At 43.6% G+C, this 21098-nt stretch overlaps 2 protein-coding genes across 2 annotated transcripts; both read right to left on the minus strand.

Annotated features, from left to right (window-relative positions):
• Positions 1-1014: 1014 nt before the first annotated feature.
• Positions 1015-11152, minus strand: march2 (membrane-associated ring finger (C3HC4) 2). The gene is made up of 5 exons (XM_046857979.1): positions 10835-11152; positions 9969-10290; positions 9385-9580; positions 6511-6720; positions 1015-3919 (listed from the first exon to the last, which is right to left on the minus strand). The coding sequence occupies exons 1-5, from the start codon at positions 11127-11129 to the stop codon at positions 3761-3763; spliced, it is 1182 nt and encodes a 393-aa protein (XP_046713935.1). The 5' UTR covers positions 11130-11152; the 3' UTR covers positions 1015-3760.
• A 3735-nt stretch (positions 11153-14887) lies between these two features.
• On the minus strand, positions 14888-20518 carry rab11ba (RAB11B, member RAS oncogene family, a). The gene is made up of 5 exons (XM_046857916.1): positions 20361-20518; positions 17766-17961; positions 17054-17247; positions 16878-16958; positions 14888-16021 (listed from the first exon to the last, which is right to left on the minus strand). Exons 1-5 carry the CDS (start codon positions 20398-20400, stop codon positions 15876-15878), a joined length of 657 nt encoding a protein of 218 aa, XP_046713872.1. The 5' UTR covers positions 20401-20518; the 3' UTR covers positions 14888-15875.
• Positions 20519-21098: the final 580 nt, after the last annotated feature.

The following is a 21098-nucleotide window of genomic DNA, read 5'->3' on the forward strand; positions in this document are numbered from 1 at the left end:
AGTGACGTCTAGTCAGTAGGGAGAGCTGAAGCCAAATTCAAATTATGGATGCCAAAAAAGGTCAAACCCTCAGGAGCCCAATTGAGAAAAAGAAAGAAGTCGGGAGAAAACATGTAAAACATAAGATGATAGAGCTGCATACACACCTTTTATGAGGAAAGTAATGACTAATGCATGAAATGAAATGTTATGTACAGTTATTAGCCTGTTATTCCATGTTGCTTACTATATGACTGATTTATGTTGGTGACGTCTTTTTGTTTTTGTTTTTTGGATTTTATCTGAAAATGCTTTAAAACTCTTCATTCAGACCCTAAGAAATGACTGTTCCTGCATTCAGAGGAAAGTTAAACCTTATGCTCAGGCTTTAAACTGCAAAAGCGATCAAGTTGTTTCATATAAACTGTTACAAATAAATCACCTGATCTTTATGTCACATCAGATCAAACACAACTGTGGGATGGAACATCTGGAGGCAGAAGCCGTGTCAGAATAGGAGATGTATTTGAGAGTGGTTATTTTATATCATGTCTCATATAGCCAAAGTAAATATGATCCATAAAGTGAACAGAACACGAGATTGCGAGCTGAAAATAAGGATTATGCTTACTTAAAGAACATATTCACTTATCACCACATTATCTGTGTAAAGCTGCTTTGAGACAATGTTCATTGTTAAAAGCGCTATACAAATAAACATTAATTGAAGTGAAATGAATTGAATGTAATTCCTGACGTCTGTGCACATTTTTTTTTACAGTTAAATTATAAAATGGCCTCATTTAAGTGACTTTACAGAGTAAAAACGCACAGCATGTTATCAAGGCAGAGCAGTTCTACTTCCTGTTGGTTTATCAGAGTTTCAGATCCCCTGTAGTTTCTCAGTGAGGGTTAGAGCACGAGCCAGTCTGTACAATACACACAACTTTATAGGATCTGCTCAACTCAAACATGTTTACTTTTTATTTAGTTTGACTGAATGAAAATGTAAAATACTGAGGCCAGATAACGATATCAAGAGCATCATATTTAATTTGCTTTGCACAATTTTCTTGGCTGATTGCAAGCACCAACAAATCTTTAGTGAGGACGATACAGACACCAGTCTTGATCCACTTCACTACATAAATATTATAATATCCCAAAAAACAGCATAGAGCGATAAAAATATGGTGCTCAGGGAATAAAAAAACAACAACATACAATGCAAATGATACATACAATATAAACACATTAAAACAGTGGTGACAAAACAAAACAAACAGCGTACAAGGTTTACATTGTGTATGTTTATCTCAGAAAACAAGAGATTGGTCATTACCGCTTTAAGTTTTTTTTATTGTTAATGCAAAAAAGTGGATCAGATTCTCCAATGATCATTGAGGGAATCAAACCTCTCTGAAACATGTCCAGGGGAAAAGGTTTGCTCACCCATTTTCAAATCATTTGTAAAAGTGCATGATGAGTAAAAAAAATTAAATTAAAAAGCTAAAGAAATAAAGCATGCATTTTTTGTAAATAGAGAAATAAATAAAAACGAGTCAGCCGTGTTAACACCAGAACAGAAGGTTGCATAGTGGAGAAAAATCATGAATATCCAAAAGAAAAAGAAATCCTGTCTGAATGTAGTCCTGCAATCCTTCATATTATGTCTGACAGAGTAATTATCTAACATGGTACATACAAGGTTATAGGCAAGAAGTGCATTATAATATTGCTGAAACTGCACTCAAGCTTTTTTTAATATTACCTCACTTTGCGAAATAAAGAGGAAATAATGTGGAAAGTAAAAAAAAAAAGGCCAGACATATCAGATGGAAGCACACCAATGAAAGACAGAATTACAAAGAGCAGCATTTAAACACTGAATTTGTGTTAACTGCTGATCTGTGACCATCTTCATAGCTTCCAAAATCACGTCCTAAACCCAAATCCCCTCCTCAGTCCTGCGACACCACACAGGTATGATGCTGCTGCTGCAAGATCTTATTTTCTTCCTTCTTGAAAATATCACACTTAAAATATAATCAGTATCAGTAATGCTGAAAGCTTTTTGTGTTCATCTATTGCACATTTTTTAAATCATCGTCCAAAAGAGAATTTCATTCGAGTGCCACCGAAAAAGATGAGCGAAATCTCTCTGATCATTTTTGCCCTGTTAGGGGACGATAAGTCTCTCTCTCACACACACACACACACACAGGGATTTATCTTCAACTTCCTTTTTTTTTTTTTTACTTCATATACAGACACAAGAACTCTTTTGTTTCAATGGTGGCACTATGGAAGGTCAGTGTCACACACACACACACACACACACACACACACACACTAACTGTTGCCTCAAGTGCCTTTCATAAACGTGAAATGTATCCACAAATGTACAAAGCCCATCCAGATGTTTGATGTTTAAAGGATCAGACATGAACAGATCCTGGTATCAGAAACAGATGGTCCCTCAATAACTGCATAAAGGCCATACTTTGGTCAGGGGGTCCATAAAGCCACCAGGAAGAGGGTCTATCATCACAACACTGCTTTCCCTTTAAGGTGATGACATTTTGCACATCTTCCTTGTAGCATGTGACGTGCAGGGAATCGTGACACACAGCTGCTCCAGTCTCAGACAAATCACTCAAATCACTGCATATTCAACAATGCAAGTAAAAACTGCTACGAAAACAAACGTACAAATGACACCGACACACACACACACACACACTGCTCTTTCACACAGCCACACGTAGCTGTAACGTTTTTAAATTAAAAAACATCTGTCACAACAATGACATGATAAACACGACCCTTCCCAGGATTCCCTGAGGTTCACACACACTACATTTGATCTGAGCAGGTATTTCTCTGCTACTCACATCGTGTAGGTGCTACAGCTGGAGGACCTCCGTATCTAATCTCTGCATGAACCTCACACTGAACACAGATCAAATCTGGGAGAAACTTTAACAGTCACTAATTATGATCAAAAACAAAAGGTGAATTTGCCTGCAGTATGAACTGAGCACACCTGAGGAACGACACTGTGGCTTGGACTTGATGGTAGAATGAAAAGGAATTTATGGCACCCTCTTATTTTAGTGTTTCTGCCCCTATAGGCACAGGAGGAGGAGATCAGGTGCTACAGCTCACACCCTTCTGTTAGCAGGCCTGGTGTGAAGGTGCCGTCGTCCCGTAACACTTTAAAAACGCCACGTGAACTTATATACGTTTAAGATGCTCTAATATATACCTACTGTCACATGGGCTAAAATACTCAAAATTGGCCAATGACCAATCAATTTTAATTTTGGAAAAAAAACATAGAATAAATCTAGAGAAGTGTTTCATTTAAGTTTCAGCAGTTTCTCTGCTGCTTTTTGTCTCCTCACACGTCTGCTCAAAGAATCGTTACTTTTTTTACACACGATTACTGAGACTACGAGACCTGGATGACCGCTGTGTAGGCAAATAAATAAAATCATCCTAAACCACAAACAGCTCACAGAAACTACAAAACATAACACACAACATTTAAACTAACAAACAAAAAAATAACAAGAAAGAAGATAAAGGAAGTGCTCACATACTTTAGATAAAAAAACGATTAAATAGAAAAAGAATGCATCCAGTGCTGCGGCTCTGAGTGATGACATCACACATTAAGAACCTTTTAGCACGTTTAATACCAACACTGTGTCGTGCCCCCGACCCTCCCCCCAAAACACTAACCAAAACAAACAAACAAACAAAAACACTGCGTATCTCATACGATGGTCTCATCTGACGTCTTTTTCAGCAGCTTCGTGGAGAGCAAGGAATGCTGGGTAGAGTGAGCACCCTTAGCGTCAGGAATGAGCAGGCGCACTTTCTGATTGGTTCTTCTCCACTCGGTGTATAACTGACAGTGGTAGCGGAATGAAACCTGTGGATAAAGATGATCTGCTCAGTCACAGGAACTTCAGCCAAAATAAAAAAAACAAATGGGATGATGATAGTTTTAAAAGTCGGTGTCTACAGTCTGCTTCTTCAGTTTGAAGTAACTGTAGCTAATAAGTTGGCATCAGATGTTTAAAATGTTAGTTTTATACCATTACTGATGCAGGAGGAACAGGATATAGAAATCAGCACCTGAGCAAACTGCTGCTACACACCAGGGCTGATGTTGGGCTGATGTGTTTGCAGACGCAGCTGCTGTAAATCACAAAATCAGCTACTGCCCTACTGAGGGTACAGAACATCCTGAAAGTATCACAGCACTTCACTTTTACCACATTCTGTTACAGCTTTATTCCAAAACGGATTACATTCATACTCAAAATTCTAAAAACAAAATCCCATAAGGTGAAAGAAGTTTGTTTGAAATAAAAAATAAATGTACATTAGTTTCACTGCTTTTGCTCAGAACTTTGTTGAAGCTCCTTTCGGCACCAGTTGCAGCCTCAAGTCTTTTGAGTTTGATGCTACAAGCTTGGCACCTGTTTTTGGGCAGTTTCTCCCATTCTTCTTTGCAGAACCTCTCAAGCTCCATCAGGTTGGAAGGGGAGCGTCGGTGCACAGCCATTTTCAGATCTCTTCAGAGATGTTGATTCAGGTTCAAGTCTGGACACTGGCTGGGCATTCACCGAGTTTCCCATTGCAACTCCTTTTGTTATCTTGGTTTATCTTCCAGCCGTCACCCCAGTCTGAGGTCCAGGGCGCTCTGGAGCAGGTTTTCATCAAGGACATCTCTGTACATTGCTGCTTTTATCTTTCCCCAATCTTGAACAGTCTCCCAGTTCCTGCTGCTGAAAAAGATGGTTGTTCTTCTGGAAGGTTCTTCTCTCTCCACTGAGAAATCTGGAGCTCTTTCAAAGTGACCATCAGATTCTTGGTCACCTCCCTGACTAAGGCCCTTCTCCCCCGATGGCTCAGTTTGGCCGGGTGACCTGCTCTAGGAAGAGTCCTGGTGGTTCCAAACTTCTTTGATTTATGGATGCTGGATGCCACTGTGATCATTGTGACCTTCAAGGCTGCTGAAATGTTTGTCTCCTTCCTCAGATCTGTGCCTCGAAACAATCCTGCCTCAGAGGTCTACAGACAGTTCCTTGGTCTTCATGGCATGTTAACTGTGGGACCTGCTATAGATCAGGTGTGTTCCAAATCATGTCCAATCATCTGAATGTACTACAGGTGGACTCCAATCCAGTTGTTGAAACATCTCAAGGATGATCAGTGGAAACAGGAGGCACCTGAGCTCAATTTTGAATGTCATGGTAAAGGCTGTAAAACCTGTGATTTTCTTTTTTCTTTCTCTGTGTCATTGTGGGGTTTTGTTTGTAGAATTTTTAGTAGAAAATTAATTAAATCAGATTTGGAATAAGGCTGTAAAATAAAATGTGGAAAAAGTGAAGCGATGTGAGAACAAATTACAGTGAATCTGGAAAGTAAATCTGTGAAATTCCGTCTCCACTAATCATCATTTTATAAAACACAAACTGATTTAAAGGACAGTTTAAACTAAAGTATGAGATCTGCTCGAAATAATTTCTCTCCTGTTACAAAGTCACTGCCTTTATTAATATATTTAATGCTTGTTGAGTCTGTGCTCAGTTTCCTGCTCCATCATCCAAGTTCCAAAGTTTTACCAGCTTCAAGCCCACAACTTTCTGTGGCCATGGAAAAATTGTCTGAAATTATGAACAAAAATGTCTAGAGAAGATGTCAGTCTGGCACATATCCTCGAACATCTGGAGTCTCCCAATTCCTACATCACATACTCTATGGATTTTTGAGCAAAGCAGATACTGAATATCTGTTCTTCAGACTCCAGCACATAAAACACACCCTGCTGCTGAATATTAGTCCTGAAAATCTGCACAGATTTAACATGAACATTACAAGACGTCAGATTCTGTCCCTCAGCACAGGAACTGCTCAGGGTTGTGTTTCCTTTCCCCTGTTCTCTTTAATCGCAGAAGAGAAGAACAAATACGCCAAAGAAACAATGGCTATTGGACTAGTTTCAGGAAATGATGAGTCACTGCACTGACATGAGGTGGTGTGTAGTGTAACACGGTGTGACAAGGTCTTCACCTCCAAAACCACAATATAACGATCTGAGGGATTCATCTGATCTCAGAGAAACCACCAGATTAAAGAAGGAAGAAATATAGAAACAACTGAAAATGGAAGGAAGGATTACAGATTTATGTGAACACCATAAACATCATATTTCCTCAGCCAAAGCACAATATTAAATATTTATCACTGTTTGTTTATGACAAAAATATTGATGTGACCTGCAGTCTGTTCACTTCCTGTACACAAAAACATCTTCTATAAAATCATCTAAATCTGCTCTTTATCCAGCACATATTCTTTTCCAACCTTTTCTCCATTTCACAAAGAACAAACCACTCAATCAGAGCTTCAATATCTACAGATAATTATCACAACAATCACTATCATTAGTGCCATTTATCTAATATCACCTGTGTGTGTGTGTGGCAAATAAAACAGTGTGGTTGATGTTACCAGAGTCCAGAGCACATAAATGGTGAAGAGAGCGATGGTGAGAGCGATGAGACCCACTGCCTCCAGGCGACTGTTGAAGTGCAGGTGGTCCTGAGCTCCTCTCAGACACAACCATCCTGATATGGCTGCCAAAGGTGTGATGAACAGGAAACACACCATGTCGCAGAACAGCGTGCGCTTCTCATTTCTTGGCCCAGGGTCCCTTAACCACTGTATACAAACAAGAAAAAAGAAATGTAAAGGTGCAATAAGTGACGAATTCAAAGTAATATTTCAGGGATATTTTAGAAAATCAACATTTTAAATAAACTGGAAATGGAATAGACATTAAAAACAACAACATTTGACCATTCTCCATTTTAAGAACATCAGAAACCCTAGAAATGGTAAAACAGTGACAGTCATATTTACACATTGACTGTACTGCAGTGTCGAGTTTTGAAAGCCGGTGAAAACTGAGATGAATTCACACCAGTGAATGTGCGCATATTGTGAATAAATGAATAAATATGATACCTGTTTTTTTTTTTTTTCTTTGTCCTGATATTTCAGTAAATCGTTTATTAACTAAAAACTAGAACTTAAACTACAACATGGGAATCATGTGCATTTAAAGCATCAACTATCAGACCCCAGACTCCATACCCACTCCTCCATACCCACATAACTATCTACACACATCCCACACCCACTCCTCCATACCCACAAAACTATCTACATGCATCCCACACCATTTTAGCATCTTCTCAAGGGACAAAACTATAGAAATGAAGTTGGATATATTTTAGAGTATCAGTGTGCAGTTTGTGTATCAGTACAGTTTTACTGTCCTCTAAAAATAACAACATCCAGTCATTATTGTCTAAATAACTGGCAACAAAAATGAGTCCACCCTCAGTGGTAACAGCTGTACATGGTGTAAATGTTCTATTCATCATGTCCATGTTTTTGTCTCCTTGACAGGACCAGACAAATTTGTGTATCTTCAAGAATTACTGAAACCATGTCCTGTGGTCTGATGAGACGAAGATAAACTTGTTTGGCTCAGATGGTGTCCAGCATGTGTGGTGACGCCCTGGTGAGAAGAACCAAGAAAATTGTGTCTTACCTACAGTCAAGCATGGTGGTGGTATCATCATGGTCTCGAGCTGCATGAGTGCTGCTGGTTCTGGGATGCTGTGGTTCATTGAGGGAAACATGAATTCCAACATGTACTGTGAAATTCTGAAGCAGAACATGATGCTCTTCCCTTCAGAAACTGGACTGAACCACTGTTTTGCAACAGAATAACAAACCCAAACACACCACCATGATGAAAACTGCCTTGCTAAAGAAAGCTGAAGGTGAAGGTGATGGAGTGGTGATAGAGGTAAAGGTGATGGAGTAAATGTCTCCAAACCTGAACCCTATTGAGCACCTGTGGGGACCCTCAAACAGAAGGTGGAGAAGCACCATGTGTCTCACATCGAGCAGCTCCGTGATGTCATTATGGAGGAGTGGAAGAGGATCCCAGCAACAACCTATGCAGCTCTGGTGAATTCCACACCCAGGATTAAAGCAGTGCTGGATAACAATGTGCTCACACACAATATTCACACTTTGGACACAGTTCTGACACGTTCACTGAGGGTGGACTCATTTTTGTTGCCAGTTATTTAGACGTATACACCGCAAATACTACAAATCCCAGAATGCTTTGTTAGTGCACGGGCGCGTCAGTCGAGACCGCTGAAAAACTCTGCACTGAAAAACTCTGTGTACTCAGCGCTGAATTTACCAACTTTGAAGCCCAGAAATGCAGATTTGAACTGTTCAGTAATCCGTTTGTGGTTGACGTGGAAAGCGCACCAAACAACCTCCAAATGGAGCTGATTGAACGCGCTCAAGTCAAAGTACGACTCTGTGTGCTGCACAGTTTCCATGTTTCCTCCCCGACACACTGCTCCAACTCCGTGCCCAAGCTGCTTAAATCCTCTCTGTGTTCACCAGCACATATCTGTGTGTGTAACTGTTCTCTTTAATGAAGATGAACAAAACACCACTCAGGAGTCTCACTGATGAACATCTTCACTCCCAGACCCAGACATGATGCACTTGCATAAAAAGAGATGCAGGAATCTGTCTTCAACCAATCAGAGTGTAGAAACTGAGCTTGAATGAATGTTGTCTTTATGCACTTTTTCTACTCCAAGGCATGAACTGTTAATGGTTAAATGATTGCTTTTTTTAATTGAAAGAAATTATTATTATTTTTGGTTGTTCTGTTGTTGGCCTGTGAAAAAATGTTTACATTAAAAAGGAATTCAAAAGGCTACAGATATATATATATATATATATATATATATATATATATATATATATATATATATATATATATATATATATATGAGAGAGAGAGAGAGAGAGAGAGAGAGAGGAGACGAGAGAGAGAGAGAGAGATTTTTTATATTTCATTGTCTACTGTCTATTTTATTTATTTATTTTTTTCTGGAAAGTGCCTTGTGCTCTTTTTGGTTGCTGTAAGGCGCTATATAAATAAAATTTGACTTGACTTGACTGAGAGAGAGAGAGAGAGAGAGAGAGAGAGAGAGAGAGAGACAATAAGAAATGAATACCACTTTTCAATAAATTTTTTTTAATACATTTTGAGTTTGGCCCACGATTTCGTCCCAGTTTTTAATTTTGGCCCACTGTGAATTTGAGTTTGACACCCCTGCTCTACAATATATCCCACTTTATTTCTATAGTTTTGTCCCTTAAGAACATGATGGTAGAAATTATCTTAGGGATGTTCTCACTTTTGTGTGATACTGTTATTAATTATACCCACACCCTCCACACAAACCCACCACAGCGAGACAGAAGTCACGTTACCTCTGTGAGGGGTCTTGGCCTGCGCTCGATAGTGAACTCTGTGTGACACAGCTCGCAGTAGCTGGTGTTGGAGGAGGACAGCCACTTCTCCAGGCAGCTCTTGTGCACTGTGCCCAGCGTTCCTGTGCAGTCACACGGTGAAAGGAGTCCTTCACTGTTGCCCCCCTCATGGCAAATCCGGCAAATCGGACCGTCGCTAAGAATAAAACTTTCATGTTGGTTTTTTGTTCGCATTTTTGTTAAACTGCTCTGAAATCAGAACAATAATTTCACCATTTTTGTACCAGTTCCAAATTATAGGATATAATAAGGATATTAAGGATATAATACAGTCAATAATAAACAGCGGTTAAGAAGTGGAACTTCAGATCGGATGCCACTGCTGGGCCCCTAAGAAAGGCCCCTGACCCTCACCTGCTCAGTGTATAAATGAGGTAATTGTAAGTATTTCATTCGACGACCGTAATCCAGAGTTAAACAATATATAAGAACAACGATCAGCATCAGGCTTTTACACTCCATTTGTGTGAAAAACTGATAATTTCTAGTGTGTGTGTGTGTGTGTGTGTGTGTGTGTGTGTCACCTTTGGGTTCCCAGGGCTTTGATGACTGTGGACAGGAGGCGTCCATCTTTAGCAGTGACCTGCGTGACGTACTGCGCCCGGCGTGTGTCCGTGTCCTCCACTGTCTTGGACAGAGCGGCGTTTCCCGTGCAGTCACACAGAGAGCCGGGCAGGTGGCAGCACTCCCCTGTGGTCATGTCTACCGACAGAGGAGACCGGGGCGGGGGCTCAGAGGGACAGAGAGGGGTCCGGGGGCCACAGAGAGGACCAAAGGAGGGGACTGGGGGACCAACGGAGGGGACCAACCTCTGCTCCCTGTAATCAGGAGTCCCGGGTCCTAAAGCTGCAAACAAATCAGAGACTTTTCAATTAATGCAAACTAACATGTGGGGAAAAGTCCTGACATTTATTCTGAGACTTCCTGAAACAAACCTGCTCATCCTGTTTACTCTGTGTCTCTCTCTCTCTCTCTCACACACACACACACACACACAGGAGATACTAAAACTTCTCAGGGCTCTCAGTGAAACACTGCTATATGACAGATGAAAATGTTCTCTGCTTGATAGTTAATAAATGATCACATTTTAACACACACACACACACACACACACACACACACACACACACACACACACACAGGCTAAGCGAGGCTAATTAGCTTAGCAAGACAGTCCGATCAAACCCAGGAGAATCAGGACATTTAGCTGATCACTAATAATAAATCTCCAGAACTCCGGCTTTTAAAACTCAGAATAAAGAGAAAGTAAAGATTAAATGTGAAAGTAAAATGATTAAAAGGTCTTTAATCCGGTCGGATGGACCGCTAGCCGGCACCGCTCGCTAGTTAATCTCAGATCAGGAGAAACACCACCGAGTTCTCTCACCTTCTGGATCTTCATCCTGCTTTATTTTCACAAACTCGTGAAATAATACATATTTAGTTAAAAGGCTACAAGAAGGAAATAGCGGAGTTGTTTCGGGCCTGGTTAATCTCCCAGACTGGCTTCTTCTCCAGTCTGACAGACGAACCGTCGGCGTTTCCGAGTGGCTGTGAGCGTACGGAGAAAGCGTACAGGAGGCCGTGAACAGCGCACTGAGGGCGGGCCGCTGCGGAAACACGCTTCGTGAATCCCGCAACTCTTGGAGGTGTAGTTTCTGCGCTTCAAATCGCCTGAGCATGAACTACACCTTAACCTGCCCCTGATCTCCACCTCACCCCTCACCCTGCCCCTGATCACCACCTCACCCCTCACCCTGCCCCTGATCTCCACCTCACCCTGCCCCTGATCACCACCTCACCCCTCACCCTGCCCCTGATCTCCACTCACCCCTCACACTGCCCCTGATCTCCACCTCACACTGCCCCTGATCTCCATCTCACCTGCCCCTGATCTCCACCTCACCCTGCCCCTGATCTCCACCTCACCCTGCCCCTGATCACCACCTCACCCTGCCCCTGATCTCCACCTCACACTGCCCCTGATCTCCATCTCACACTGCATCTGATCTCCATCTCACCCTGCCCCTGATCTCCACCTCACCCTGCCCCTGATCACCACCTCACCCTGCCCCTGATCACCACCTCACCGCTCACCCTGCCCCTGATCACCACCTCACCCCTCACCCTGCCCCTGATCACCACCTCACCCCTCACCCTGCCCCTGATCACCACCTCACCCTGCCCCTGATCACCACCTCACCCCTCACCCTGCCCCTGATCGCCACCTCACCCTGCATCTGATCTCCATCTCACACTGCATCTGATCTCCATCTCACACTGCATCTGATCTCCACCTCACCCTGCCCCTGATCGCCACCTCACCCTGCCCCTGATCACCACCTCACCCTGCCCCTGATCACCACCTCACCCTGCCCCTGATCACCACCTCACCCCTCACCCTGCCCCTGATCTCCACCTCACACTGCCCCTGATCTCCACCTCACCCCTCACACTGCATCTGATCTCCATCTCACCCTGCCCCTGATCTCCATCTCACCCTGCCCCTGATCTCCACCTCACCCTGCCCCTGATCTCCACCTCACCCTGCCCCTGATCTCCACCTCACCCTGCCCCTGATCTCCACCTCACCCTGCCCCTGATCACCATCTCACCCTGCCCCTGATCTCCACCTCACCCCTCACACTGCCCCTGATCTCCACCTCACCCTGCCCCTGATCTCCACCTCACCCTGCCCCTGATCACCATCTTACCCTGCCCCTGATCCCCATCTCACCCTGCCCCTGATCTCCACTCACCCCTCACACTGCCCCTGATCTCCACTCACCCCTCACACTGCCCCTGATCTCCACCTCACCCTGCATCTGATCTCCACCTCACTCTGCCCCTGATCTCCACCTCACCCCTCACTCTGCCCCTGATCTCCACCTCACTCTGCCCCTGATCTCCACCTCACCCTGCCCCTGATCTCCACCTCACCCTGCCCCTGATCTCCACCTCACCCTGCCCCTGATTACCACCTCACCCCTCACACTGTATCTGATCTCCACCTCACCCCTCACCCTGCCCCTGATCACCACCCCACCCTGCCCCTGATCACCACCCCACCCTGCCCCTGATCTCCACCTCACACTGTATCTGATCACCACCTCACCCTGCCCCTGATCACCACCTCACCCTGCCCCTGATCACCACCCCACCCTGCCCCTGATCTCCATCTCACACTGCATCTGATCTCCATCTCACCTGCCCCTGATCTCCACCTCACCCTGCCCTGATCACCACCTCACCCTGCCCCTGATCACCACCTCACCCCTCACCCTGCCCTGATCACCACCTCACCCCTCACCCTGCCCCTGATCACCACCTCACCCCTCACCCTGCCCCTGATCACCACCTCACCCTGCCCCTGATCACCACCTCACCCCTCACCCTGCCCCTGATCTCCACCTCACCCCTCACACTGCATCTGATCTCCATCTCACACTGCATCTGATCTCCATCTCACACTGCATCTGATCTCCACCTCACCCTGCCCTGATCACCACCTCACCCTGCCCCTGATCACCACCTCACCCTGCCCCTGATCACCACCTCACCCTGCCCCTGATCACCACCTCACCCCTCACCCTGCCCCTGATCTCCACCTCACACTGCCCCTGATCTCCACCTCACCCCTCACACTGCATCTGATCTCCATCTCACCCTGCCCTGATCTCCATCTCACCCTGCCCCTGATCTCCACCTCACCCTGCCCTGATCTCCACCTCACCCTGCCCCTGATCTCCACCTCACCCTGCCCCTGATCTCCACCTCACCCTGCCCCTGATCACCATCTCACCCTGCCCCTGATCTCCACCTCACCCCTCACACTGCCCCTGATCTCCACCTCACCCTGCCCCTGATCTCCACCTCACCCTGCCCTGATCACCATCTTACCCTGCCCCTGATCCCCATCTCACCCTGCCCCTGATCTCCACTCACCCCTCACACTGCCCCTGATCTCCACTCACCCCTCACACTGCCCCTGATCTCCACCTCACCCTGCATCTGATCTCCACCTCACCCTGCCCTGATCTCCACCTCACCCCTCACACTGCCCCTGATCTCCACCTCACTCTGCCCCTGATCTCCACCTCACCCTGCCCTGATCTCCACCTCACCCTGCCCCTGATCTCCACCTCACCCTGCCCCTGATTACCACCTCACCCCTCACACTGTATCTGATCTCCACCTCACCCCTCACCCTGCCCCTGATCACCACCCCACCCTGCCCTGATCACCACCCCACCCTGCCCCTGATCTCCACCTCACACTGTATCTGATCACCACCTCACCCTGCCCCTGATCACCACCTCACCCTGCCCCTGATCACCACCCCACCCTGCCCCTGATCACCACCTCACCCTGCCCTGATCACCACCTCACCCTGCCCCTGATCACCACCCCACCCTGCCCCTGATCACCACCCCACCCTGCCCCTGATCACCACCTCACCCTGCCCCTGATCACCACCTCACCCCAGTGCTTTATTTCTATTTCACCTGGAACAGCTTACACCTGAGCAGTTGGGGTCAGGGGCCTTGCTCAGGGGCCCAGCTGTGGCAGCTTGGTGATGTTGGTATTTGATTATTCAATTTCTCTTCTCACTTTACAGCAGCTATAAACACCAGGGACATTAATGAAGTGAAAAAGAAAAAAAAGCATAGAGGTCTTCTGCTCTGTCCTGTGTGGAGGAGATTCCTGTCTTGCAGACATCCAGCAGAAACGTCACAGTGTAAATGTTAAATATTCCCTCAAAAAACAGTATGTAATGTTTTTATTCATTAAAATCACATTTAAAACCATTGATTTCAGATTCAGTTTCAGATAAACAGTAAGGTGAAGCGCAATTACATTACACACGAGCTCTGTTTATTCATAAAGTTGTTGACATTGAGGTAAACTCAAAATAATGTTTTATTCACATTAGACTAAATTTCCTGTCAAACACGATGGATTAAAAACTGAATTTCATCATTTATTTGATCTTTCATCTACCTTTATCTAAATGTTTTGATTTATTTGCACATTACTGCTACAGTATAAACTGAATTCCCTGTAGTATAAATTCACAAGTATGTTTTTGCACTACAAAGAATCCAAATTATTCACAACTCTGTTCAGGAAGATCTGCGTCTCACATCATCACGCCTCTGAGCTCCTGCCATTCAGTTATTCTTCCAGATGTTTTTATTTAAAACTATGCTGAATTGTGTTCATTTCTTTTGAAACAGAATTAACATGGATTTGTTTAACTGACTGTTAAAGAATTTACGAGAGAAACGGATGAGAAAGAGAAAGTCGTCGCTCGCACAATGTTCAGTTTACACCAAATGACACCGTGTTTAAAGATGGAGCTGCATTTACTTACTGTTCACTCCAATGACATACAGTGACGGTAGAACAAAGTTTCAAATCAATACAAGAATAAGGACAGTTTATAATATTTTGGTTTATTTTCTATCCTGATAATTCAAAAAAAGGCAAAAGAAAAACACCTGATGTGGACGTCATAGAGGTCATGTGAATGTCAGAACCACGCTTTAATAAATTTGTTTTTAATCACAGAATATGGAAAACCATAAGGCATTTTCAAACTAATCACACAAGAGGTTAAGTGAAATGCAAACAAGAATCTGATAACATGGGATGATGCATGTTCGAGTATGAGATGAGAGACATCTAACCAGCAGTGAAACCAAGAGTGCATCCTCTCCTGTTTAACAGCTCCTCTTGTTTTAACAGTGCAATTCCTGGGCTGGGAAACGACCCTTTTTACCTTTATAATGGATATTTATAAATAAATGATTAAACAGGAAATATTCACACGACTGCTGTAACTGTTCCCATAACGAAATACAGAATCAGCACATGAACTCGCTCAGGAGTTTCACCCTGTACTGCGCTAATCAACACTGCGGTCTGAAATGTTCACCTTCTTCATTTCACAACTGAAATGATTGCAGTCTCCCTTTGGTATCTATACAATCCAGAGAAAATGTTTTGCCCCATGCCGATTCTCAGCCAAGAAAAGTTAAACTAGCAGGGTCCCTTATTCCAGGGGCCCGGCTGAACCACAGCTTTTGCTTAGTGTCGGGAATCTCCGAGTGGAAACTCCTCAGAGTGGCTGGAAGTTCAAGACACACTGATCCCTCACCATCCTTTATCCTCAGGAGTGGGTCACATGATCAGCGACCAACCAGGATCACTTACGAGAGGAAAAAAAAAAAAGGGGGGTGGTTTCAAATACATAAATCACAAGACCAAAAAAACCCCAAAAAAACAGGAATGTTATCTAGAACTTTACAGGCAGGGGGAACTTCTAGACTATGAGTAGAGAAAACCAGAGCAGCAGCGGTTGCACAATAAACAACAAAGAAGCGATGAGTGTGAGGAATAGAGGAAGAAGTAAACACAGAGCGAGGTCACAGGTTCTGGCAGCACTGGAATTTGCTTCCCTTCAGCCCATCGGTGGTCGGGGGGACGCTGATGTCCACCACGTTGTTGCCAGGAGACTCATCATGTGCAGACCTGTCTGCGATCTGCTTCTGTGATACGATACGGTATATTTCTGGAAAAGGAGACGCAGGTACAGACAGTAAACCATTAAAAATAAATCACTTATAAATCACACTATTTATATAAACAGTCTCCTGCATGTTAATAATGTTTTTAAACAGATCAAAAACTCCTGAGATGGTACAAAGAAGAAACTATGAGAGGAACCAGACTCAAAGCGAACCCAGATGAGGCTCAGTTTCGTTCTCATATCGTCTCAGGGAGTTTTTCACTCATTCAGGTTCAAGTATGTGGATAAATGACACAAATGTGTTTGTGATTGATTTTGCCTGAAGGTTGTACCAGACCAACACCAGTACACACACACACACACACACACACACACACACACACACACACACACACACACACACACACACACACACACACCCACATCCACACAAACACACCCACAACTTGATAGATCATTCATTTTCAAGTTGTGTTGTGATCTTGTGCCTCAGGCTGCTTAAAAAAATCCCCGTATTTACCACAGGGTTAGACACACACACCCACACACACACACACACCCACACCCACACAATCCACTATTCTTACTGAACAGGGAATAAGATCTTGTAATGTTTCCTTGTAGTGTAAATTAAACCAATTTAGTTCCTGTTTATTTGTATTGTGCTTTTAACAGTGGACGTGTCTCAAAGCTTTACACAGAGAACGCAGTAATAAAATAATTAATGTTTGTGTGACTGAGCCGGTGGTGACTGTGGTGAAGGTTAAACTCTGAGATGGTCTGAGGAAGAACCCTGAGAGGAACCAGACTCCAAAAGGGAACCTCATCCTCAACACCGAATGTCTATCGTACCATTAAAACCAGATCCAAGCTGATTAGCGAACAGACAAATCCTTACCTGTGAGGATATTTTTGAAAGCCTCTTCAACATTTGTTGAGTCCAAAGCTGAAGTCTCGATGAAAGACAAGTTGTTTTTTTCTGAAAAATAGAAGCAAAGACCCCACACACATTGTTACATCCCCCAATCATGTGCGTGTCGTCTTTTAAAAGAATCTCGTACAGGTGAAACACACCTGCGAAGGCCCGGGCCTCGTCAGTGGGCACGGCTCGGAGATGCCTCAGGTCACTTTTGTTGCCCACCAACATGATGACGATATTGTTATCCGCATGGTCACGCAGCTCCTTCAGCCAGCGCTCCACGTTCTCGTAGGTCAGGTGCTTGGCAATGTCATAGACCAGTAGTGCTCCTACTGCACCTCGATAGTACCTGCACAATACAGACAAGAAGATCAGCAGGAATCTAGAACGAGGAACTGAAATGTTTTTCATTTAAATAGGAAATAGAACATAAGCAGACATGAGCTGTGGAGCTCTGTGCTAGAATTCCACTGTTATTATAGATCTTTCATTAAAGAGATAATATAATAAGTCTCTAAAAGACCCCAGTTCTTGTTCTTCCAGTGGGACACATGAGCAGTGTGTAAACACACAACAGAACATCAGACTAAATGATTGTAGTCACTATTTAAATATATACAGTGTTTAATGTTCCTGGGGCAATAAAGTCTATAGTTATAAGAGCTTTAATTACTGAGTGCTGAATATGTTCATTAATTGTGCAGCTGTTATTGTAAAATGTGTTCTAGAGATGAATAAAGTGTATGAGGCCCACGGGGAGGTAACAGTTACGCTGCTTTACATTAAAATCACATCAGCACATTATCCAGAATTCTCCTTTTTACACCTGATCATGTCTTTACGTGTTCAGAGATCCTCCACACTCACGCTGATGTGATCGCTCTGTAGCGCTCCTGTCCTGCTGTGTCCCAAATCTGAGCTTTGATGGTTTTTCCGTCCACTTGGATGCTCCGAGTGGCAAATTCCACACCGATGGTGCTCTTGCTCTCCAGGTTGAACTCGTTGCGTGTGAAACGAGACAGCAGGTTACTTTTCCCCACACCCGAGTCTCCAATCAGCACCACTGTGGACAAAAACACAATAAACTCATTCGTTTCTGAGCACCGCATTCGCACGCTGACAACCAGCGCATTCAAAGGACAATAAAAGCTGGAGAACAGAAGAACCAGGACATGATCATTCAGCCGAGACATGTTTGTTGTTCATCCACGTTTCTAAACCAAACACTGTACGATTCCAGATTACAGGCTGAGAAAAAGCCGTCTTGTGAATGATTCTCATTTATACACTCTGTAGATGAGGGTGAAGGGCCTCACTCAGGGGCCAAGCAGTGGCAGCTTGGTGGTGCAGGGATTTGAAAGACCTCCTACCTTCTCCTGTGATCATTTCAAAACACAACATGCACCATAATTACCCTCACACACAACCTGAATTCTGCTTTAGTTTGGTTTAAATGTTCCCACTGTGGGACGAATAAAGGCATATCTCCTCCATTCATCTACCACTCATCCCTCCATCCTGGACCACTGCTCCACTCATCCCTCCATCCTTGACCACTGCTCCACTCATCCCTCTGAGTACTAAAAAGAACTTCCACTTGATGTCACACGAGTCACGAGCAGTGTATAAGTGATGACGTCATTACTACCCTGTGTCCTAATAAACATCAGAATAGATTCATAAACAGACTGGAAAAGTGAATCAGTCAAACACTATTATAAATGTTAATATAAAGAAATAAATCTGTTTTACTCCTACGTTATAATGAACCTTCATGTTTATAGGTGAAGCCGGAACAGTAACAACACAACAAAAAAAACTCAAACTTTAAACATTATTGTGTACATTTATATTCTATTGTTATACCGAAGCTTATTTTATTCCTCTATTTATAATCCTCACGTCACACTGCCGGTGTGTAAAATTACACACGTGACAGATTTACTTCTGTTAGTTATAACAGCGTCAAGAAGAACGTGGTGAATACAAGAGCCAAGAGACGAGTAAAGATGGTCGGATGATAGAAAAGTGGTTGAAGATGATTATACTCTCTCTGGCCTCTTTAATAGGAACACCTGCTTGACTATTGATCATTTATTAGATTTACAGTAGACTTCCTGAGATCTCAGCCATGCTCCCCAGACCTCCGCCTGCAGAACTACTGCTTACTAGATGTTCCTCCCTCACTACCTGTGTAAACTCTAGAGAGATGGCTGTACATGTAATTCCTAGACACACACACACACCTCCTTCCATCAGTGTGTGAAGGATGAAACCCCTGACTTCTGTCTGAAGCTCCTAACCTGCAATATGGCTGGTATACAGGTGTTCCTAATAAAGTGGGTTGGAGATGTAAGTGTGAGATGATCTCCTGCATGCAGTGTTTATTATTTGGGATGAAGGAAAGTAGAAACACTGCAAAGTTCAAAACACCAAATGTGTAGTGTGTAAAAATAAGTTTGTTTCCTATTTTGACTCACAGCTCGAGTTGTTGTTACACAACTGTTACTCTGATCACCGACACAATGAACCTCTGTGATGTTTTGCTGCAGTAAATCAATGACCAGAGTCTAAAATCTGCTGTTGAAGCATCTTCATATCAGGACTCATGAACCATCATGAGACTCCTGAAGAGGGAAAACTGAGGTATAGGAACTTGCACTTTATTTTCAGATATATTACTTTATATGATTTTTTTTTAGAACGTTATTACTCAATGACGTCATAATCATACGCCTGGAGCCAGTGTCGATGACGTCACCCAGCTCAAATCTCTCAATCATTTCCTCCTCAGCGTGATGAAGATGAGCAGCGAAGACAAACCTACACGACCCAACTCCACCACCCCCCACACACACACACCCCACATACCCCCGCCCCTCCACCCCACATACCCGCACTCATCAAGACTAGTTACATTTATAAACAACTTTTAGAACGGAATTTTATAAAAACCCCGCGACTGACACTAATGTGGAACACTGAGAAAATGCCGCTCATACAAAACAAACTCCACATAAACTATATAAAACAAATAATTTACACACACACACACACACACTAAATGAGGACTTTTTTGGAGCTAATTAGCGAACTAGCGCGCTACATAGCGGTTAGCTTCCTCCATCTTTATCAAATAAGTAACTGAAATCGAGCTGCACAACTACAAAAACAAATGTTCTTTTTATTTCACACATAAAAAAAAATTATATTTGACATGATTCAGAAACACTGAAGGCCTCAGCAGACTGGAAGGCCAGCGTTAGCGTCATATATCTCGGCAACCTCCCAAATAGCGCCACATCAAACACCTAGTGCACTATAAAGGCTACAGCGAGCACGCGCTCTAGTGCACTTACACACTCAGAGCGTTTGGGACGCAGCCCGACACCGCTATATACCGCGTTCCCTCAGTGAGCAGCTCAGTAACGGAGCAGGAGCGAAAATTACACTGTAACTGACCTTTAAATAAATAATCATATTCATCATCCCGGGTTCCCATGGCGGCTTTATTCCGCTGGCGCTGACTGTGGAGCGGAGCGGCTACGGCTGCGGGTCTCCTCCGGACTGTAACCGACCGGAAGTAATCTGTCTCCGCCTTATAACTCCGGGGAGGTGTGTGTGTGTGTGTGTGTGTGTGTGTTTGGGGCGGGGCCACACTGACGGAAACTCGCGGAGGAATCGGCTCTTTATGGTCGAATCTTTTTAATTGAACCAGAGGAACCGATTCGCACAATTTAAACTGCACAAGAAAATCAAGAAAAAATGAAACATTTTTAACATTTTACAGTTTTAAACAATAGTAATAATAATATTAGTAGAATTTCAATGTATTTGGACATTGGCTTTAATTGAAATCAGTTCAGGAGGCTTTACGAAGCTCTAAACCCATTTTCACACTTTAGTAGCGTTTTATTTTCCTTGTATTTTATATTTATTCATTCCCAAAAATATGTGATGCAAACACTAAAGCAAACAGTAAATATTTATTTCTTGGTAAAAAAAAAGTCCCTGTCAATATAAGAAGGTTCCAGCTGAAGTGTTACAGACCTGAGCAAGAGCTTCAGTGAATATTTACATCAAACATGATCTCTGGCATCTTCATCATGGCATGGATGTTGGCAATAAAATTTCATAAACGGTCAGAATCCACACACACTCAGTCTGTAGAGTTTACAGGGTGGTACAACACAAAACACT

This window comes from Silurus meridionalis, chromosome 9 (assembly GCF_014805685.1).
Source record: "Silurus meridionalis isolate SWU-2019-XX chromosome 9, ASM1480568v1, whole genome shotgun sequence".
Lineage (NCBI taxonomy): Eukaryota > Metazoa > Chordata > Actinopteri > Siluriformes > Siluridae > Silurus > Silurus meridionalis.

Excerpts from the sequence above, each read along its gene's own strand:
- march2 (XM_046857979.1), bottom strand. The coding sequence starts at position 11,129 with ATGCTCAGGCGATTTGAAGCGCAGAAACTACACCTCCAAGAGTTGCGG. Across the intron at positions 9,581-9,968 it reads AAAGCCCTGGGAACCCAAAG|CGACGGTCCGATTTGCCGGA; the intron begins GTGACACACACA and ends TTTTATTCTTAG. Across the intron at positions 6,721-9,384 it reads GGCCAAGACCCCTCACAGAG|TGGTTAAGGGACCCTGGGCC; the intron begins GTAACGTGACTT and ends GTTTGTATACAG.
- rab11ba (XM_046857916.1), bottom strand. The coding sequence starts at position 20,400 with ATGGGAACCCGGGATGATGAATATGATTATTTATTTAAAG. Across the intron at positions 17,962-20,360 it reads ATATGATTATTTATTTAAAG|TGGTGCTGATTGGAGACTCG; the intron begins GTCAGTTACAGT and ends TTTTGTCCACAG. Across the intron at positions 16,959-17,053 it reads CGAGGCCCGGGCCTTCGCAG|AAAAAAACAACTTGTCTTTC; the intron begins GTGTGTTTCACC and ends TCTATTTTTCAG.